The sequence below is a fragment of the Propithecus coquereli genome, unplaced genomic scaffold (genome assembly GCF_000956105.1).
Source record: "Propithecus coquereli isolate 6110/MARCELLA unplaced genomic scaffold, Pcoq_1.0 Scaffold14, whole genome shotgun sequence".
Lineage (NCBI taxonomy): Eukaryota > Metazoa > Chordata > Mammalia > Primates > Indriidae > Propithecus > Propithecus coquereli.
In genome coordinates, this window is record NW_012138302.1 from 13,115,630 (window position 1) to 13,138,830 (window position 23,201).

Genomic DNA, 23,201 nt, shown 5'->3' on the forward strand with positions numbered 1-23,201 from the left:
AGGAGTTAGAGTCATTATTGGGGAACTGTTCTAACATTTTTATATATGGGCAATTTCATAAAACTTTGGTTTATATACTTTCAAAAGAACATACCTAGCATATCACATAAAGTTAGCTGTTCTTACCTAAACCTGCCAGCCTGAGACTTTCACATTTGCCAGTTTCATGAAAAGAACACACCAGCTTTCTTTAGAACAGAAATATTTTTCTTCCTAAGTAAATAGAATATAGAAAATGTGATTATTTTAATTGTGAAACATCAGTCTTCATATACCTGTGGGAGGAGAAACAGCATACAACATTTAAAGAGATTCTAACTTGATTTGTCTGAATGTTTTATTTAGTAAAGGAGTAATTTCTGCTGAAAATGTCAAGATGGTTAATTGTGCTTATTTGTTTCCTAGGTTCTAAGCTCCAAACTCATGCCAACAGCTGATGATGACATGGCAAGAAGTTGTGCCAAATCCTTCTGTGAGAATTTCCTCAAAGCAGGAGGTTTGAGGTTAGAGTTTTAATATAAATTTCTTCAACATGAGTTGAAGAAAATGAAGATAGTTATTTTAGTTAATTTCTCCTTCAAAGCCTTGCTTGTTCCTACAAGGTATTGAAACATTATAAGAGTTAGGATAAGAAGAAATGATGTTTTAGGCCTTTAGAATATTTTAATTCATTTCGTAACTTTCGATTATTTGAAAAACTTGCAGAAGTACATCTCTTCCCTCGGTATTGGGGGAAATTCTCAAAAAGAGTAGAGCTGAGGAGGCTGTATCTGTTTCTTTTGAGTCTCGTATCAGTTAAAAATCAGGTGAATTTGATTCCCTGTAAATCCATATTGCATAAGGCATTACTGCTGGGGATGCACAGATGAGTTAGATGTTATCCCTGCCCTCGACAGGCTGTGGTTTAACCAAGAATAACAAATGGCCAGGTAGCCATACTATAAATATTAAAACAGGTATATAAAAAGTGCTTGGGAAGGGCAAGAAAGTAGTGGTTAAACTGGTTAAATTTGCTTGGGGTCATAGGTTAGGAAGTACTTCACAGAAAATGACCTTTGAGCTGGGACTTGAGAAATGAGTAGGAATCACCTAGTTCTATAAGGAGGGAAAGGACACTCCGAGCCGGGGTGGAGGCAGGGGCGAGTGAAAGCATCAACGTTTCTTGGGAACTACCGTTGCCTGGGGAGGCTAGAGCAAAGGATGAAAGAGAGAAATATGTAAAGAAAGGTCATCAAGGAATTTGAACATTATCTTGTAGTCCACAGAAGAACAGGCAGTTTCTAAGCTAAGACTTACCTAGAACAATTACACTGGCAGCAGTGGAGAAGGTGAACGCAAGTGGGAGAGACTGGAGGGAGGGAGGGAGAAGTGTTAGGAACTTGAACAGTGGTCCACAGAAGGGGTGGTATATCAATGGCAGAATGGCATTTATAAGGTAAAATAAGCAAGTCTTTATGATGACTTAGACAGTAGGGACATTTATAAAATGGCCTGTGATTTCTAGCTTGGGAAAGTGGCTGAATGGTGAGAGGTCAGTCAATATGGGAAGTAAACACAGGGAGGAGGAGGAAGAGGAAGGTGAGTCCCGTGAAGGGGGTGATTCGGATGCGGTGCTCATGGGAAAGGTGGAGAATGGCTTAGAGATTTGGGAGCGTGTAAGTAAAGCCATTGGGGCAGCAAGCAGCTGTCACACAGTCGAATGCTGAGTGTCAGGTAGGAAGGCAGAATCAGTACGTAGAAGTCTCTGCTTTCAGAAGAGTGAGGGAAAAAGGAGGGACAGAAAGTGGAAGAAAGAATAACTGTGAGGGGAAAGTTGCTTTTCTGTTTTGATTTTAGCATGTAGAAGACTTGGTTCTCTTTAGGCTGACTGGAAGGGGCCAATGAAGGAGAAAAGAATAAAGATAAAAGAAAAAAGGGATAATTAATGAGGCTAAGTTGTACTGCAGTTGAAAGGAGGTGTGCTGTGGATGGAAGAAGGATGCCACTTCCCCTAGGCAGGGAAGGAGTGGGGACCGACACGAGGCCGGAAGCAGTTCCTGTGGACTGGCCGGGGAGAGGAGAGATACAGGAGATGGGAAACAGGGATGAGGGCGGAAAGGACTCCCACATAATACGGACGATCTGGCACACATGTAGTTTTATTCTTTGCTCGACGCTGTAGAGGTGTTTTTCTCAACACTTCTTTCAGATCACTCAGCCATTTATAGGGCTGTGATAATAAAGACATTTACCTTTGGCTTATTTGCTCATGTCAGTTAAGTCACGTACCAGTCATTGCTGTGAGCACTGGGAACAGAGCAGTGAATAGATGAGACCAAAGTCTACGTCCCCATGCAGCTTACAGTCTAGGGTGGGAGACACAGTAAATAAGTACAAGCGTATGTCAGATATTGATGGCAGCTGTAAGAAAATAAAAGGGGAAAGCAGGTATGGAGAGGGTTGTGATTTTCAGGGGTGATCAGGAAAAGCTTCTCCAGTGGGGTGACATTTAACAAAGACCTGAGGGAGACGAGGGAGCGAGACCTGGGGGAAGCTTTCCAGAGGAACAGCCGGCAGAGACCCCAGTGGAAACCTGCATGGTACCTGCGGAGACCCCAGGAGGCCAGGGTGTTGGGGGCAGAGTGAGTGAGGCAGAAGTGGGGTTAGGTAGGATCTTAGAGGCTACGTGAAGACTGCCATTCTCTGTGTAGGAAGTAGGAAGCCATTGAAGGAGTTTGTGCAGAGGAGTGCCATGATCTGACCTGCATCTTTAGAGGATTACTCCGGTTGATCTTCTGAGAATAGATGTGGGGGGTGGAAGGTCAGAAGTAGAAGCAGGGAGAACAGTTAGGAAGGTGTTGTAGTAATACAGGGTGTCATGGATGTGAAAAACAGGCTTTATTGACTGCATCAGTTCTGGGTGTATTTTCGAATTGATAGTTCTACTAGTTAGTACCAAGATTGCAATTGTTCTGTGAACTCAGGCTGGTTAGTGAGAAGGGGAACTGTCTGAACACTGTGTTGGGTACCTTTTTGGCTAAGCCTGTAGTCTCATTCAAATGGACCCGGAGACTGATAGGCATCCTAGGAAATCATTGTGATAGAAATATGCGTGGTCCATTTATATGTAAGAATTTTGTAGAAACTGTATGTAATTGATAACATTTATGAGCAATTACATTACTATACTTACAGAAAATTTCCTGTGGAAAAAATAGAAGTCTTTAATATCCTGCCTTTTTTCTTTTCTTTGAAGTTTGGTTGTGAATGTCATGCAGAGGGATTCCATCCCATCAGAAGTAGACTATGAAACAAGGCAGGGTGTTTATTCTATTTGCCTACAACTTGCAAGGTATGTAAATATATTGCATTAGTCTTATAAGGCGATACTCGACTTTGGTTTTTTACCCAAATCATATCATTTTAAATAGTATGAAATGATCTTGAATAAGTCTAGCTTTTTCTTTTTAAGATTTTTACTTGTTGGACAAACAATGCCCACGTTATTAGATGAAGACCTCACCAAAGATGGAATCGAAGCACTTTCTTCCCGCCCATTCCGAAATATTAGCCGGCAAACAAGCAGACAGATGTCCTTATGTGGTACCCCAGAAAAGTCATCCTACCGACAGTTGTCAGTGTCTGATAGGTCTTCTATTAGGGTTGAGGAAATCATCCCTGCTGCTCGGGTTGCAATACAAGTAAGTGATTTGTGTATTCAAAAAATACTAAGTACCTCTTGTTTAAGTACCTCTCTTGGGTTAGGGGGGCTGTGTGGGTATAAAAATGATTAAGACATGAATATTGCCTTCAAGAAATTTATGGTAACTAAGAAAGAGACCACTACCGCAGAATAACTGTAATTCTAGGTAGAAAGTATCAAGTGCTGTAAAACTACAAAGGCAAAACCTTTTGTGGTTCACAAAGTTGGGATCAGTAAGAAGCTGATAAACCCTCCCGAGGTCAGTGGGATGGGTTTAAGTACTACCTTTTCTCATCACACTCTTTCCATACTTCTTTAGACAATGGAAGTAAGTGATTTCACTTCTACTGTGGCTTGTTTCATGAGATTGTCATGGGCTGCAGCTGCAGGACGGCTTGACCTCGTTGGGAGTAGCCAGCCAATTAAAGAAAGTAATTCCCTGTTTCCTGCTGGAATTCGAAACAGACTCAGCAGTTCAGGTACTGATTTAAAAGGGACGGTAATTAGAACATTGGGTAAGAAATGACTGTAAGAATTATCTGTGTGTAGGTTTATCAGAATCACAAAGGGAGAGAGCCTTTTCTTGTGCTTTTGAGCATGAATAAAAATTCTTCAAGCTACACACTTAATATTTGTGCACATTGTTGTATGTGTGTCATACTTCATTTAAGAAAAAAAGCATTTGCAAACCCATAGAGTAAATGGGGAAACCTAATCAAGTAGTTTTTAGCTTAGCCGAGTGTAACAGTGTCATGAAGCTGATAATTTTGACTGTAATACAAACTCATCTAGAATACTGACCTGGAAAACAGTTCTTTTCTTGGTTTGGCAGGTTATTTTCAATTAGGCCTTTTTTTATATACCTGTATTTCTCAGCTTTGTTTGATTTTCCTGCTCAGTCAGTATGTGTACAAATACCACAATAATAAAGTTTTTAAAATCATGACATACAATAAAGTGCAGACAGTAAAAGTGTATGAGATTTTTCGGATTTTTGTACGCATGTCACCCATCTAGATCAAGTTACAAGATATGGAATATTTCTAATATCCCAGGAAGGCTTCCTGATGCTCCTAAAATTGTACTATTCTTACTTCTATCACTTAAAATTAGTTTTGCCATGTGAACACATTTTGAGTGCCTACAAATATGGTCTAAGGACAAAACACGGGGTATTTCAAATACAGTGATTAAATTTCTCTTGTTTCTTAGACTGAAGTGTTTTATTGAAATATTTAATGTCATGCGAGGATTCTGGAACATATATTAAAAGGATATTAAAGTAGCGCACAGTTCCTGTAGGATCCACAGTAAGGTTCTGCTTGCCTGTTTTCAGGAAGCAATTGCAGCTCTGGAAGCGAAGGAGAGCCAGTAGCCCTACATGCAGGAATCTGTGTTCGACAGCAGTCTGTGTCCACCAAAGACTCACTGATTGCTGGAGAGGCTTTGTCTCTTCTTGTTACGTGCCTACAGCTCCGGAGCCAGCAACTGGGTATGCACGAGGCTTGTTCGTGATTAATCTCTTTAGGGAAAGGCCAGGTTTCTGTTAGGAATTATTTATGTTTCTTCTAGATAAGGTCCCATTTATAGAAATGAAAAAGGACAAAAGTTGGCATGTGGAGTAGGTAAGAATAATGCTGGAGTAGTTCATTCTGAAGAAGTGTTCATTGAAGCACCTTCTGTATACAAGGTTCCTTGTTGCCAGGGCAATATGTTTGCACTCCAGGAGCTTTCTGTCTAGTTGGGGAAATAACTAAGTTACAGAATTAGAATTATCTATCAATTCCTGATAAAGACTCCAGTCTTAAAAATTGTGAAACTTGGCCAGCCACAGTCGCTCACACCTGTAATTCTAGCCCTCTGGGAGGCCAAGGTGGGAGGATCACTTGAACCCAGGAGTTTGAGGTTTCAGTGAGCTATGATAACACCACTGCACTCCTAAAAAAAAAAAAAAAAATTGTGAAACTTAAGATTTGCCCTTTTGTCTTTATTGCTGGCTTTGGTGATCTCTTCTCATTTCACACCCTTAAATTCCATCTGTATACTGATGACACCTAAATTTGGGTCTTGCCCTGACATCTCTACTTGGATATCAGATAGATACCCCAAACTTCACATGTCCATAACTAAACTCCTAGTCTTGCCCATGTCACCCAAGAGTTTTCTCAACCTATTTCAAGGCAGTTTCTTTCTTCCATTTGCTCTGACCAGAAACCTTGGATTCATCCTTGATAATCTTTTTTCACACCCTGCTTCTAATCTGTCAACACATCCTTCTTAAAACTCTGTCTAGATTGCACCCTTTGGTGTCCACTTCTCTGTTAGTACCCTCTGATGGCCATGGTTTCTACCTAGGTTGCAGCAGTAGCGCACCCTAACCAATCTCCCTGCTCCCACCCTTGCAATCTATTCTCCACACAGTAACCAGAGGACACTTTCTAAATTGTAAGTCAGATAGTGTCACTCCTCTTTCAGAACCTTCCAGTGGTTTCTCAGTTCACCCAGAGGTAAAAGCCACATCTTTATTAAGCCTTCAAGACTGACAGAGTCTACCCTGTGACACTCCTGTGCCTTGACCTTCCCCTGCTCTCCCTCTCACTCACTGTGCTTCAGCCACCTGGCCTCCTTGCTAATACCCCAACACCCAAGACACAGTCCTGCCCCAGGGCCCTTGCACTGGCTTTTCCCTCTTTCTGGTACATTCTTTCTCCATCTCTCCACATGGATCACTCTTACTTATCTCCTGCAAGTCTCTGCTCAAATGTCATCTTCTTAGTGAGATGTTCCCTCACCGCCTTTTTAAAAAAATTACAACCCTCCCCTTGCTCCATCGCTACCCAAACCTCTTACCTTATTTTTTTCTATATCATTTATCACTTTATAACATACAATATAATGTATTTATTTATAATTTTTATTGTCATCATCCCCTCCCCAATTAGATTATAAGCTCCATGAGGACAGAAACTTTTGTTCATTTTGTTCCCTGCTGTATCTCTAGCACCCAAACGCTGCCTAATACATAGTAGGCCCTCAAATAAATATTAAGAAATGAAATTTTAGCAACTCCACTTATAAAAAGTGTACCAACACATAGGAGCCCTACTCTTAGCTATTGATTTAGTTTGATTTTACTTGAATTGTTTATTTTAGAGCTATTTTCAAATCAAGATGAAAAAATTATAGCTTCCTTCCAAGCTTTTATCTATTCTTTTTTGTAAGTTTATTTTAGGGCATATTCCATAGGTTGTAAGTATTGATAGTTTACCAAGGCAAGACATATTTATTCTGTAACTGGTATGTGCAAGGCATTGAGCCAAAATAAGAGGTATAAAAATGACTAAAACACGGTTCCTTCTCTTGAGCTCCTTAAAATTTCAGAGGGTGAATGGCAGAAATAGAAGCAGTTATAGAAGGTCCTAAATTCTGATTCCATGTAGAAGGGATGAATTTCTGCTCAAGTTGAGCTTAAGAAATTAATCAAAATTTTCAAAACCTTGAAAATGCATTGCCTAACTTAGTTCCTCCCTCCCCCAATTCTCTTTATTCTTATTATTAGCATCTTTCTATAACTTGCCCTGTGTTGCTGATTTTATCATTGATATTCTGCTTGGATCACCAAGTGCTGAGGTAAGGATTTCTTACATTTCTTACAAAAACTCCTTCGGTCCTGTTATGTTGTGGGTTCTCTTGGGTACCTGTGACATTGTGGGGAGTACAGGAGTGGCACTTAGTCCTCTCAGGGAGTCATACAAAGGGACTGCAGACCATGAAAGAATAGTGACCATTTGGACTATACTGCCTTCCCTTCCAATACCTCCTCCATATTCCACCGAAAGTTGTGAAACCAGTGTTACAATTAATTTCTATTTGTTTATAACAAACAAAATGTTATAGCCCATGTTGAGCATCCATAGCTTGCAAGGGCAGCTGGCGTTAAACATCAGTATGTTCGAATCAGGAAAGACCAACTTCAAGCCATGAACTTGCAATAGATTTTATAATTCTGACTTCCCTTAAATGACCTTGAGGATTAAATTTTTAAACACCTTTTTATTTTCATTTGTATCAAGTTAAAAACTTAATTGATTAGAGTAGAATAGTAGAATAATTTGGGAAATCGGTTCCCAAACCACACTTGTTTTTAATTAGCCCTAGTTTTATTGAGTGGAAACTTTACCCTTACAAATTGAAACACTCATACTTTATAGTATCCCTCAGTAACATGAGTGAATAAATAATGTAGCCGTTAGAAGAAAATCACTTTTTAAGCTGTTTCTAAATCTATGATTCCCAGCCCCCAGGCTACAGACAAGTACCAGTTCATGGCCTGTTGGGGACCAGGCTGCAGAGCTCCACCCCAGCCCTGTCCCCCAATCCGTGGAAAAATTGTCTTCCATGAAACCAGTCCCTGGTACCAGAAAGGTTGGGGACCGCTGCCCTAAATGTTGATTGATACATGTCCTTTGCCACTAATCATGTAATTTCAGATTCGCCGGGTTGCCTGTGATCAACTGTACACTCTTAGTCAGACGGACACTTCAGCACATCCGGATGTACAGAAGCCAAATCAGTTTCTTCTAGGTGTCATTCTCACGGCTCAGCTGCCTCTCTGGTCCCCAACTAGTATTATGAGAGGAGTCAATCAGAGGTACGTGATAAAAATGAGGACACTCAGGTTATACAGAGAGAAAGGATAAATGATAATTTGTGTACTGCTCCCCTAAAGTCCACAGTACATTATTGAGATGATAAAAGAATTTCTCCTTTCTTCTAACATTTGGACCCTGAAAGAGGGCATTTGTGTTTTTCTCCCCATCGAGGACAGGAGAGTTAAAAGAAACACGCCCAAGATTTCTTATCCATTGTCCCCAACTCCAGCTCCATCCATCAGGTTCATCTACCCCAGACAGAAAGAGGAGCTCACCTGGTTGGCGAGAGCCCAGAATTATTTCAGCCAGGTCACACTGATCCTGCCTTCTTATGCATCCCTTTCTCAGCTCAGATATTTCATAGATCCATGTCTAGAGGTAGCTAGGGTATCCTCCTAGCTTGCTTTCTTTTTCTTACTCTAAAGCTTTTAGTCATTCACCACTGAGTATGTTAGCTGTGGGTTTTTCATGTTTGACTTTTGTTATGTTGAGGTAGTTTCTTCTGTTCCTAGTTTTTTGAGTATTTTTATCATGAAAGGGTGTTAAACTTCATCAAATGCTTTTTCTGGTATTTTTCCTTCTTTCTGTTACTGTGGTATTACATTGAATTTCGTATGTTAGACCATACTTGCGTTCCAGGAGTCAATCTCACTCATTCACGGTGTATAATCCTGTAAATGTACTGCTAAATTTGGTTTGTGCTAGTATTTTGTTGAGGATTTTTGCATCAGCATTTATATGCAGTTTTCTTGTGGTATCTTTGGCTTTGGTATTAGGGTAATGCTGCCCTCATAAAATGGGTTAGGAAGTGTTACCTCCTCTTCAATATTTTTGAAGAGTTTGAGAAGGACTGGTGTTAATTCTTCTTTAAATGTTTGGTTGAATTCACCAGTGAATCCACCTGGTCCAGGGCTTTGCTTTGTTGGGAAGTTTTTGATTACTGGTCCCTCTGCTTGGTAGTATATGTTTATTCTTTCCTATTTCTTCCTGGTTCCGTCTTGGTAGGTTTTGTGTTTCTAGGAATTTGTCCATTATATCTAGATTATTCAATTTGTTGGCATACAGTTGCTTATGGTACTCTCTTATGTCCTTTTATTTCTGTAAAATTGGTAGTCATGTCCCCACTTTCCTTTTATTTGAAAGACCAGTGAGTCTTTAATTGAAATGTTTAAGCCATTTTTTAGGAAGTTATTAATAAAACTGTTCTGTGTGTCATTGTAAGAGTCAGTTTAATATAACTAAATTTTAAGAGTTTGATTTAATATTAAGTTTCTCTAAACTTCGGGAAAGAAGCAGAAAGTATTAGATGATATTTTTGACATATATTCTCAAAGAATCTCTTTTAAAAATATGATGAATGTAGATGTTTAATTTCACATAGGATTGAATCTTTAATTATGTGTTTGCATAATTTTGAAAATTATATCTCACAGCTTTTTTTAAAGCCCAAGTTAGGTAAAAATTTTTCCCTTAGTAATCATGATGATAACAGCAATTACCATGGTCTAACTATGTGCCACATAACATGCTAAAGTCTTTCCATGTATTTGTATTTTAAGCCTCAGAATGGTATGAGTTTGGCAAGTTTTATTAATTTTTGAAAACCATAATTCTTGGTTAATTATATAGTCTCATGATTAGTCCATGCTTGAGCCTTTTATGTATGTTTGTATGTGTGTATGCATTTTTATTCTTAATACTATAATAAGCATTTTAGTGATTAGAAAACTGAGAGAAGTGAAATAAGTTGTCTATGGGATATCCAGCTGTATGTAGTGGAGCCAGGATTAAAACCAATGTCTGTCCGATTCTAAAACCTATGCTATTAACTACTGCAATTGCAGGAAAAGCTTCCTTGATCATTCTGCATAAAATAATTTCCCTGTCTCTTTCTCTTTCGCTCTCCTTTATTTTTCTTCTTAGTGCTTATCACCACTTGACATATGTGTTTACGTTTTATGTGTTATCTGTCTCCTTTGTTCTTTTGTTCACTGTTCCACTACAGCAGTTCCAGGCATTTGGTAGGTGCTTAGTAGGTATTAGTTGTTACTTAAATGAATGTGATAAGTGTACTATGTATGCAGTCAATGCATATATTATTTAAAATGTGATAGATTTAATAAGTTGCTTTCTCTTTACACTATTATTCCTGTACTGTATATGCATTAGTAAAATCATTAATGTGCTTTTTGTAAAAATACAAAATTTGAATTAATAAGTAGTTAATAAGTATTAATTTGTATTAATTAAGTAGTTATTTTATACTTAGGAAAATTATCTTAATTTTTTTACAAACTTGTTCTAACAGGGAAAATGTTTTTTATTTTCAAATCAGACTCTTTAATAACGGAAACCTTTCTGTTTTTTAGACTATTGTCTCAGTGTATGGAGTATTTTGATTTGAGGTGCCAATTATTAGATGATCTAACGAGTAAGTAATGTTTAGCTTTGATTTGTGGGGAGAAGGGGTTGGGAAGGAGTAGAAAAGAAAGCCAAATGGACATTTCTAAATCTGATTTACATATCTTAGGTGTAAGATGAATTTTGTTTTTGTGAAAATAGCATGTAAATCCATGTACCAATGAGCTCTTCTTCTATTATATACCCAATTGTTAATGTGTTGAGAAGATTTGTTGATTTTAAAAATCATCAAAGACTCCTATTTTAATTATACCAACACAGAACTGTTGTAAAGGGTCTTCTCTAGTAGATTCTATTCTGACACTTTTTAAAGGTTCATCATTGAAGGAAAGAGGGACTCTCTATTGAGGCATGTTGATAGTGATAAAAATCAGGTAAGTACTTAGTGTTAGGTGATTTAAGTATCATTGTTAAAAGTTCTCTTATTAGTGTGCTGAAATTTTAATCTTTGTACTTACCCTTAAATGATGCAAATGTATGTTGGAACGCTCTGTAAATTTTAGTTGCAGATAATAGTTTGTTATTAATAGTTTATTTCCCACACTTTACACAAAGAATTTGCTTCAGCTTACAGGAAATTAATTAAATAAAAATCAGGATCAATGAAAATATTAATTGGAAAAGAATGTCACAGCCAGAAGGAAAAAACATACCTTGCATATATACAGGCTTAAATTCCCACACAGTCAGAATTTGGTTGTGAGGTTCCTGGAGGTCAAAGATAAAAAGGGAACAGCATATTGAGTTGTTCTCAATACCCAGTAAGAAGAAACAGAATAGTTTCTCAAAAGAAGCAAATCTTTTTCCTGGTACTTAAGTCTAAAAGAAATATTATGTAAAGGCTTTCATGTAGTGAACACACAAAGATACAGTGACTAATCATCCTCAGCAACATCTCTGTGGCAGCACAAATGCCTTCATTGGTTTCAGCAGTGTCTCTCGAAAACTGAGGACACAGCGCTCTGAGCTATGCAGGGAAATTGGTTTTGTGGAGACTGAGATATTTAATAATGTAGTCTGAGTGTGCATCCCGATTCAGGGAGTTCTGTTGGGTCTGGAGAGTGAATGGACTCGTGTGCACCTGGCAGTCTAGCCCAACACTGCGTTCCAGCCAGGCTCCAGTGAAAGCTGGCCAGCAGCTGTGAGGGTCTGCCCTCTGCATTGCTGTTTGAGGACTGGGATCATGAGTTGGCTACACACCCGCAACTGTACGAAATGAACAAGTTATTAATGTGTGTTGTGAGTGGTAATTGAGGGATCCAGGGTCTCATTAGGATCTTGGGGATCTTAATTCTCAGGTAATATGTCTTGAAACAATGATTGCCAATTTTAGAGTATCTTCTGTAAGCCAGTGCTTATATTAGGCACTTCATACACGACTCCCTGCAGTGTAGGTGTTGGCCCCATTGCATGAACAAGGAAACAGGGTCACACCATGAGTCAGTGGGGGAGACAGGGTTCATTTCTGGTGCCAGTCCAGTTCTGTCCAAGCCTGGAGTGTCCTTCACCGTGCAGGGACCCTGCTTGCTTCCCACCTCAGTGCAGTGGAAGAGGAGCATGTTCACTTTTGCTCTCCTCCGCAGTCAAAATTTCCAGTATGGAATTGCAGTTTAAATCCTTGTTTGAAGGGGAAAGTGAGATGCTTAATACAGAAGAACAGAGTAGTTCTCAGGAGTTTGGCTCCTCGTTTAGAAACCTGGATTCCGGCTGCTGTGACCTCTTTCTCCCTTACAGAACTCAGCCCTGCCTTAGTTGAGGTAACTGCAGGAGCAATGGTTCTCCTCATACCCTTCTACCCCTTCCTGCTCAAGGAGAGTTTGTTCCTGGGACAGCTGCTAACATCCACCAAACCAGGAGCTTCTTCAGAGCGAGGATGTCCGCTTCATCTTATATCCTCAGCATAAAGCACAGTGACCTGCACCGAGGGGGCAACCAATTAGTGTGCGGTTATGAATGAGGAAGCCTTCATGGTCGCTGTACACTGCAGCCGTAGCCTGCTGTTTGTTAATGACAGTCTTTTTGAGATGTGTGACGTGAAGGATTGAAACTTGGCTTTGCTTACTTTAATTCAGGACTTTGGCTCCATGAAGTGAAATCCTTTCTTTGTCATGGATTTTTTTTTTTTTTCCCCCTTAGCTTCAGAAATGGAGCAGTTAAGAATCAGCCCAGCTACCATGCTTGAAGATGAGATTACTTGGCTGGATAACTTTGAACCTAATCGCACAGCTGAATGTGAGACCAGTGAAGCGGACAACATCTTATTGGCAGGGCACTTACGCCTCATTAAGACCCTCCTCTCACTCTGTGGGGCAGAAAAGGAAATGCTTGGTAATTATAGCTTCATTTTATCTTGTGGCAGAAGACCTCAGTTCTCAGTTACTGCCATAGCGCTGTGTGTAATTGGGAAAATAAGATAGGTGCTAAATGTTCCGTGGAAAATTGACCCTTCAGGTAGTACGAAATTGTCTGGAATTTCAGTGGCTAACAAACTGTGTTGTTAAACCACATAGAGAATTTTACAGTGTTCCAAATGGTTGAATCATATAACTTCTTAATATCAAATAAAAATTATAATTAAAAGTAGGCTTTTCTTTTTAACTGTTACATGCTTTATTATGTATAATCTGTTGTATATCTTACTTCTATAAAAGGTGATTCTCATCTGGGGAGGCAGCCCCTAACTACCACCTCCTGGTGGTGCGACACATATGAGATTCTCCTAGGGTACACATATTTGTAAAAGCATATTCAAATTAACTATCACTTTTATAACACAAACTAAGCTCTACAAAATCTTCTTGGCTACTGGGGATACATAGAAAAGAGTGATTCTTGACCAGGGAGAGAAAGGCCTATCATTTTTACCTAAAGAAGGCAGTATTTTAAAGGTTTCAAAAACCCTTGTGTGGACTCCCCTATGCCCAGAAAAGAATTAATTACTCATTCAAACCTTTCTGCCTTGTGGCGTTCTCGGCACTCGTGTATCTAAGTGAAAGCTTGATGCCTTTCACCATAGCGTAGGCTCATAAAGGAAGGCACCCTCACTTCTCTGTGTTTGTGTCCCGTCCCACTCATCCCTACCCCTCCACCCCACAGAGCTTTGCCACATAAGCACTCAAAAAATAAGCATTAAACTGAATGCCCTGCCACTGGGTGGCCTCGGGTGCCTTTGCTGCTCTGGTAGGGAAGTGCATGATAGGATCTTTGAATTAAAATATGTGTTCATCTTCAATATGAATATTATGCTCTATTCCAGGTTCATCACTCATTAAACCATTGTTGGATGACTTCCTTTTCCGAGCTTCTAGAATTATTTTAAATAGTCATTCTCCAGCTGGCAGTGCCGCCATCAGTCAACAGGACTTTCATCCAAAGTATGGAAAATGCGCGTTGTGTTCAGTTTTGGTAAAAATTCTAATTCGAAACTTTAGTCTAAAAAGACTTTCTTAACTTGGACTTTGTCTTCCATCTGTGAGTCTTTGTTACCCTGTAAGATATTTTCCACTATATAAAGAAACGTGTAAAGGGGCTTAACATCAAGCCTGCCTGCCACATAGTAAGCACAGAGCAAGTATGCTGGTACCGTTATTATTAAAGTGGAAGAAGAATTAATGATGTGGCTAACTTGGTCAGTAACAAATAAAGGTTATAAGAATTACATACAAGGGAAAAGTAAATAGGCTCTGAGTAGAATCGTGAGGGTTTCTCAGGAGAAAAGGATAGGTACTTTAGTGCGTGAACGTTGTCATTTGCTGAGTATTGACTGTGTTCTGATAACTGCAATCGCTAGGGATTTATTACAGTAGTAATTTTGGAATCAAATTTTGTGTCAGTTTTTATGGGTACAAATTCAAAAGATCTCTTTGTATAATAACATTGACTCTACTTGAGTGATAGTGATATCTTGGAAATGGGAAGAAGAGGTAGCTACAAGCTGCCATCTCATTTGCTCTGAATCTAACTTTTTTCTTTTCTCATGAAAACCAGAGTTAGTTGAGTAATCCTAAAGAAACTGAGGATTTGGTATTTACAGTGAAAACGATATAATTTCAGTGGTTATTGAAATGGGCAAGGCATAATAAGCAATGTTTTGTGGAACCTTAAGAAGTATCTTATCATGTATAAATATTTCTCTACCCTGAGATTCCTTATTAGCAAAATCTCTTTTAGGTTAAAAAGACCTTCATTAGAACCTTGGGGTGTCCCTCAGACTGTGACTCCCATCCTCATACTTACCCTAGTCTTGTTTTGGAAGATTTGGTACTAGGTCCATGGGAATCTTTTATTAGAGCAGCAGAAATACATGAAAATTTTTATTTTCAGTAAACAACAAAAAATAAATCTTCAGCAGTTTTATTTTTGTTAAAAATAATACCTCCATAAATAAGGGAGTGTCTTTTAAAAATCATATACAGTGCCCTGAATAGAAGACATTTGTTTCATCCCTCCCCAGTATACTAAATGGTGTTCATTTATCACAGTGACTCCCAGCCTTTTTCCACAGAACCTTAAACAAGAGATTTGAAATACCCAGAAATTCATTTCAGAAGTAATGCTATTCTTATATCATAATAACAAAACAACTTCTTAATGTTTAGCCTGTGTGTATGGTACCTCCCTATTGATTTCTTACCTGTCCTTTGCAACCTGTAAGTCCAGACAAGAAGCAAAAGATGATGCCAGCTCCAGGGCCATTGTCGTCAGTGCCTGGTGCAGTGCTGACCCAAGAGCCCTGCAGCCCCTCCTTGAACACTTCCTACACTCCATAAATGCTTTGTTCAAAGGTTGGATATCCTCTTTTCTGTGTATCCTTCCTAACCTGTGATCCCCTCAGTAACGTAAGGTTGGCCTAGGTTGCAGTGAGAAATTACTGTCCATCCCCAAAGTGATTTCTACTAAAAGGCAGACAGTATAGGAAGGCTTTGATTTCCTGCAGAATGCTTGCTAGTTATCTTTTATGTCACTTTCAAAGAATTGATTGGACAAACTATTTCTACCTCCATTTTTTTCAGCCAAGTGGAAAGTCGATTAGTGTCCTTGAAGAATTTTTGATCTTCAGGCACATATAATGTTTATGGATATCTATTCTGATTTACATAGCTTTCTTTTTCTGCCAATTAGATATTCACATTTTAGGGTGATGGCCATAAAATCTTTCTTCCTACCTATTTTAATTGAAAGATAGTTATTCCATGTTACATTTATTACACAGTTCTCTCTTCTCCATTCTTGCTGATCCATTCCTTAGATACGAATACTCTGGAGTCATAAGTGAAAGAATTTTCCTACTTTATCATCAAGCCAAGAAGATATTTAGCTCTAAGCCTATTCATGACCTGTAGATCACTACATTTCTCTGAGTTTAGACCGGACTTAATTATGTTTGAGGAATTGCGGCTCTGATACTTTCATTTCAAATGTTGGTTTAGTTTAATGAGCAATTTAAGTAGATGATTCATTGTTGAAATCGACTTGTGTCTTTGTTTTTAGGTGTAGTACAGTGAATAGCCGATTGGCAGCCTATGAAGTCCTTGTAATGTTGGCCGATAGTTCACCTTCAAATCTTCAAATTATTATAAAAGAGCTACTTTCTATGCATCATCAACCTGACCCTGCTCTTACCAAGGAGTTTGATGTAAGTTTTGTAAACCTTGATGTACTGAATTTTTTTTTAGAATGATCTCTTAAACATACAACTTTAAAGCTATGTTTGCATTCTTCTACAAAGAGAGTCAGTATTTTTTGTATACTGTGTTCACATACTCAAATCAATTATAAACTATAGTATTAGTCTAATCCACTATAGTATATTATAAATTGGTACCCGTTTAATTAAAGAGGAGAAGCATTTGCAAGTTGGTTGATAGTTATTCTCAATAAAAAATAGCATTCCAACCTATTTTTTGAGTAACTGTATGCTTGGCATAGTGCCAAGCACTAGAGATACAAAGTCAAGTAAACATTGGCTCTGCCACAGCACAGTTTATATAGGTTCAGTTAAATTCAACAGATTTATTGAGTTTATTGTGTGCTAAGAGGTATGTTAGGCTTTTGGAGCTCAAAAACAAAAATATCCTAGCCTTCAAGAAGGTCAGTGTACAGTGGAAGGGGCTGACCCATAAGCCGATAATTTCAATGTAATGGGATACAATATAAGATAGAGATATGTCCTGATTGCTCTACTAACACAGAGGCGCTTCACTACCACTTGGTAGTGTCTTAGAAGGCTTCCTAGAGAAGATGGAACTTAAAATAGAGCCCTATAGATGAGTGAGCCAATTGAAGCAAGGTGGGAAATTCATTTCATTACAGCAGTGAGAAGAATGTGAGCAAAGCTATGGAGCCATGGAACAGCTTAGTGTATGTTAGGATCTGCAAGAGGGAAGTAAATTATAGGTGCACTAGGATACCAGACCAGGAACACAAGGACACATTTAAAGCTGCTTTTGTGTTCTCCTCTAACATCACAGAAAGTCAGACTTACCCTTTGGATGCCTTGAGCATTATGGAACATACAGGTTAGGCAGGAAACGAAGTGGGGACAGACTCCTAGGTAGAGGAAATGGCACTTGCACACACTTAGAAACGTGAGAGCACGTAAATTGGGAACTGTTTTGACTTACCAAAACAGGTAGTTTCTAATGCTTTGTGATGCTTATTTTATGCCATGTTTTAGCTTTATATGCATTTATTTAATAATCAGATTTAAATGAACACTTCATGTTTTTTCTTAAATCAGGGATTATACCAGCATAATGATGAAAATATTTGTATTAGGTAAATACTTATATTTTTAGCACTGTTACGAGCCAGTTTTTAAGATTTTGTACCTTTTTTTAAAAAAATCTATTCATTGGACTACAGATAAATTTTAGTGGTAATCAGATCTTAGAAATCATCCTGCTCTAAATGTATATCTAATGTTCATGAAAAGTATGTAATATTTAGCAATTCCTCAAGGTCTAAAAGACCTATAGGTTTTTGTCAGCTAATTGGTTATTAAGTGGACACAGATACTTGATATGTGCAGGTAACATGATTCTAGTCATGGCATAAGAACCAAGATTCTGTTGTAATAACATTTCAGAGTGTCTGATTACAGTATCCTTTTCCACTTGGAGAAGTGCCATGTTGGACCTTATCCCAGATGCCTCTTCTGAATTGTTTCTACCCAGAATAGCACTGTAATGGTGTCTGTATTTCAGAACATCTCTAAGTGCGATGGAAGGGTATTTACCTATTTATTTAATTGTATGCTCATTAAAAGAAGTTTAATACAAGAATGTTACCTTCTCTAAAACAAAGGGAATGAATTTGAGCCTTCCTTGACCATCCAGACTGGTTGGTTGTGCTTCTTCATGGTAAACACTTCACAGAACTTTTCCTTTTTTTCATAGTACTCCCTCAGTTTGTAAATATTTATTAGTATATTTATTTAATTAATGCCTGTCTACCCTCTTAGACCGTAAGCTCCTTGAGATCAGGGACCATGCACATTTCTGTTCTCTCTTGTATCCCTGGCACAGTGCTTAGCGTATAGTAGGCTCTCAATAAATATTTGTTCAGTGATAATCAAGTTACTACATAAACAAATACATACCTCCTATATGCAAGGACTTTATGAAAGAAAAGAGACATTGAGATAATAGTATTTTATAATTGTATTAGTATCTGCAGAAGTACTTCATGAACATGGGTTTTGCTAGCATGACTTTGATAACACACTGGATGGACAAATCTGTGAGTGTATCTCTTTTCCCTCTTAGACATCCCACACAGCTGTAGTGGAAATGTGCCTGTGGCAGAGATGCTAATTTCTCTTTTCTACTCTCTGTTCCTCTCTTTCCCAGTACCTCCCCCCAGTGGACAGCAGGTCTAGCTCAGGGTTTGTGGGGCTGAGGAATGGCGGCGCGACTTGTTACATGAATGCAGTCTTCCAGCAGCTGTACATGCAACCTGGGCTCCCAGAGGTGATTTCCTTCCTCTGTCCTATTTGCTGTGAAAGATGTATATGTTGCCTGAAATTAGCTCATACTTTTTTATTGCTTTTATGGTTTGCTAAAGCTAGACATAACTAGGGTTTCTTTAGTAGCTTCTGAAATCTTTATAGACACGTTGTTCATAGTCACATATTTTTATAAATCTGTTGTAATAAGCTTCCTGTATTACAGACGGACTTGACCTTTGTGATTTTTGAACTCCAAAGTTATTCTCAAATTCTATTCCATAAAATTACTAACATTTTTAGTATTTTAGAAATATGCAGGCTCTATCATCAACATTTTATAATAACATAGTAGTAACATGATATGGCAGCAGTTTTGAGAGTATTCCATGTCACACTTATTTCTTGTAGAGATCTTGGTGTTACTAGGCCAGTTTTGCATAATCAAACAGAGGCTTAAAGGCATGATTTGTTCATGATTATACCAGCTAGCAAGTATTGAAGCTAAATATCTGCATAATCATAGTCACGTCCAAACATAGTAGCATTCTGAAAAAAGCAGTGTGCATACTCTTGTGCACATGTGTCAAAGTTTCCTGGGAAGCAGTTAAATATTTCTAACTTAATACATTTCTTTTCTTTATAGGCATTACTTTCAGTAGATGATGACACAGACAACCCAGATGATAGCGTGTTTTACCAAGTGCAGTCTCTCTTTGGGCATTTGATGGAGAGCAAGCTGCAGTATTATGTACCTGAGAACTTTTGGAAGGTATCTCGTCCAGTAACTCTTTAAAGATGTTAGCTACTTGGAGTTTGGCTATGTTTTTTCTCTAGCAATATGGTTTCTTATGTTTATTAACTCTAGACTAATCCCATTACCAAAGCCTATAAAAGGATTGGGTATGCCATTGTTCTTGAAATTAGTTCTTGGTCACATGATTAGAATGTTGAGAATAGTCATTCATAACTCCTAAGGATTCTCTAATCTTAATTGTTGTGAATGTTTTTCAAAATTCTCATTTTAGCTCTTTGAAATATTTGTTCAAATCATTTCTCTGAACCTGTGCCAACTTCACTAATGCCTTTAAATAGAGAACATTATTTGTAAACATTGCTTTACTACGTTTCACATACTGGAGGATTACCTTGTGTTTTCCCCCGTGGATTGGTTAGTTTCTAAGAGAGAAACTGTCTGTTCCTGGCCTTAGCTCTCACCCCATACTCACCTCTGGTTTCAGAGACTTGTTATTATTACAGGGGACCAGGGAAAAGCGTGGAAGGCTGAATACAAGCTAGTCTCACTTCAGTAAAAACTTCCACATCCTAACAATGAACTTGGTTTTTAGAAGAATTTAAGTACTCTTCCACATTCTCTTTCTACTACATTCAGAAATTGTTACTTTTCCTTTAAAAACGTATTTCATTTTTGTTATATAGATTTTCAAGATGTGGAACAAAGAACTTTATGTGAGAGAACAGCAGGATGCCTATGAATTCTTTACTAGTCTCATTGATCAGATGGATGAATATCTCAAGGTAATGAAAGTTTCACTTGCTGACTCCCTCAGACTTTAATAACAGTATCTTAGGACTTGGGGTTATTGTGAAGCTGACAAATGAGAAACTGATTATCTTTAACATCATAACTATAATTCGTTTTTTCTGGGTTTAAACACACATGGATCAGTAGAATTGTATATTTCTTTTCTAAATTCACGTAACATTCAATAAAGTACATAGTTCTTAATCTATACTACACAGTGATAACCGTTTGTACCTATGTATTTTTGCTGTGTATCCATTGAAGGACTGCTTTAGTGCAGCTAAGAGTGCTTCAGTCACCAGTGAGCTGATGGCCCCATGCAGAGCAGTCCTGGAACTCAGGGAGTCCTCTGGCAAAGGGGATGAGGGGACCAGATTAAAAAGTTATTGGTAGTGATGTTTAAACGCAAGCTTTCTACCCCTACCTGGTAAAACATGTGGCAGACTTTCTAAATGGCCCGTTACCACTGTCAGCACCGGCCTCTCATCAGTAGGCACAATTTTTCCCTTTTTGTTTTTAAAATAAGTTATTAATTTATAACGTTCTGTCTACAAGAAAAAAGAGAAGACTGTAGAGAGTTGCTACTAGCATGGTGATGATGGCACAGGGAGAAGAATTAGGAACGGAGAACTCTGTTATCATCAGCTCTGCCTGACCTCTTTTCTCCTCCTCTCTGATTGTTTGCATCGCTCTGACAGTGGGTCTGATGATGGCCCATTAACCCCATTTGTCCCGGCAGAAACTACCAAAGCTCATTTTATTTTGGTAGTTAAACTGAAGTCTGTGTTTTAGGTTAGGCCTAAACAAATTTCTATATACCTGTAAGTTTTAGGGACATCAATTAAAATTTTAACTTTTTATTCCAACAGAAAATGGGGAGAGACCAAATTTTTAAGAATACTTTTCAGGGCATCTATTCTGATCAGAAGATCTGTAAAGATTGTCCTCACAGGTTAGTGAAGATATCACTGACATAAAAAATGATGGTCATCATTTTTAAATGATTTTTCTAGTATGTTGTGAATTTTGTGTTTGTTGAGAAACTTGTAAATCTGTCTCTCAGTGGATCTATAAATATTTAATTAATTGCAGTTCTCTGGTTTTCATTTCCAGAATTTTATTGTGGCCTTAAGAAAATATTTGTTGAGATTTATAATTTTAAGCGATTCTAAATTGTCACAATTTGGTGTTTTTATTTGGAGTGTACTTTAAAAGGTTGAGAGAAGACGTGTGTTAATTTCACTAATTAAGCATGTAGTTCTTTGTTCAAGCTCAGATATAATGTGATAATTTCCGGAGTTTTTAATTTCTTCATTGATCATGGGTTCTCTGTTACTTCCTAATCAGATATGAACGTGAAGAAGCATTCATGGCTCTCAATCTAGGAGTTACTTCTTGTCAAAGTTTGGAAATTTCTTTGGACCAGTTTGTCAGAGGAGAAGTTCTAGAGGGAAGCAATGCATACTACTGTGAAAAGTGTAAAGAAAAGGTATTACATTTGCCCTTTTTAAAAAACAAGATTAATTTGGTATTAATGTGTTTTATGTAAAATCAGTATTGAGCACCTCTGGTTACTTCCAGTAGATGGTGTCATTACTTGTTTTCACGTGGGTAGGAAAGGCCTTTGTGTTAATTACTTTGCTGTTTTATTTTCTTCATGGAAATAATTGATTTTTTGCTTTTCTTTAGAGAATAACAGTGAAAAGAACCTGTATTAAGTCTTTACCTAGTGTCTTGGTAATTCACCTGATGAGATTTGGATTTGACTGGGAGAGTGGACGCTCCATTAAATATGATGAACAAATAAGGGTAACTTTTTTCTTTTTGAAATTGTTAATGGTCATTACCTCACTCACTTCTTCTCTTTTTCCTGCTTCTGTTTTCAAATTCCAGGTACCATGTGAAAGGGTGTGTGTTCGGCATTATGAGGAATACAGCTCCGTGTCTTAAGCAGCTGCTGCTAGTAGAATAGGCAGATCTGTAAACAATAGCCCTCATTTCTGGAAGACATCCTAGTGATCTCTGTGAAAGAAAATGCTCCCCTTAATGCTCAAACCAGAGGCTATTTATACTTTCCCAGACTTAGCCTCTCTGAGATTTTGTACTTGAATTGGAGAGGTAGTTATTCCTAGCTTAAGTTAGGAAAACACATCCTCCTATTTGTACCTGACGTGATTGGGCACTGCTGTGTACGTTACTAATCAATATTAATATGGTCTTTTTGCTTTCACATAGTTTCCTTGGATGCTAAACATGGAGCCTTACACAGTTTCAGGAATGGCTCGCCAGGATTCATCTTCGGAAGTTGGTGAAAATGGGCGAAGTATGGACCAGGGAGGTGGAGGATCCCCACGAAAAAAAGTTGCCCTCACAGAAAACTATGAACTTGTCGGTGTCATTGTCCACAGTGGGCAGGCACACGCAGGCCACTACTATTCCTTCATCAAGGATCGGCGGTAAGGGTTTCGTGAGGCAGCACTCGCCCGCTCTGCCCTGCCAGTGTCTCTGCTCTGCTCCCCTGCCCTCCTTTGTCATCGTACTTATCATTATGTGCAAAGAAACTTTGCATTCTTCTGTGATCTTACTTCATTTTGAATTTTTAAAGCTTAGTATAACTCTTTTTATCCCTTCAATTTGAAAAGTTATTTTAGAAACTGAAATAACTGATGCTGCATTTTTCATAAAGATTTTCAAGTGACACTCAGCTGCTTTATTTATAGACAATGCATAGAGACAAATACTGGGCATGAGGATGTTTATTTTTTAACCTTATAATGTTTGTCTGCTCTCTGGGATCTAGGGGGTGTGGAAAAGGAAAGTGGTATAAATTTAATGACACAGTTATAGAAGAATTTGACCTAAATGATGAGACCCTGGAGTATGAATGCTTTGGAGGAGAATATAGACCAAAAGTTTATGATCAAAGTAAGTGTTTACAAATGGATATTTTTCATT

At 38.2% G+C, this 23,201-nt stretch overlaps 1 protein-coding gene across 1 annotated transcript in view; it reads left to right on the forward strand.

Moving 5' to 3' along the window:
• Positions 1-23,201, forward strand: part of USP24 (ubiquitin specific peptidase 24) — a 139,723-nt gene that overhangs the window by 87,435 nt on the left and 29,087 nt on the right. Inside the window, 19 exon segments of the mRNA XM_012639336.1 lie at positions 406-503; positions 3,236-3,331; positions 3,452-3,680; positions 4,002-4,161; positions 5,019-5,174; positions 7,242-7,312; positions 8,173-8,333; positions 10,704-10,765; positions 12,892-13,083; positions 14,012-14,129; positions 16,246-16,390; positions 18,606-18,725; positions 19,347-19,472; positions 20,141-20,239; positions 21,116-21,198; positions 21,594-21,735; positions 21,936-22,055; positions 22,482-22,702; positions 23,047-23,171. Of these exon segments, the coding sequence (XP_012494790.1) occupies positions 406-503; positions 3,236-3,331; positions 3,452-3,680; positions 4,002-4,161; positions 5,019-5,174; positions 7,242-7,312; positions 8,173-8,333; positions 10,704-10,765; positions 12,892-13,083; positions 14,012-14,129; positions 16,246-16,390; positions 18,606-18,725; positions 19,347-19,472; positions 20,141-20,239; positions 21,116-21,198; positions 21,594-21,735; positions 21,936-22,055; positions 22,482-22,702; positions 23,047-23,171 (2,524 nt within the window).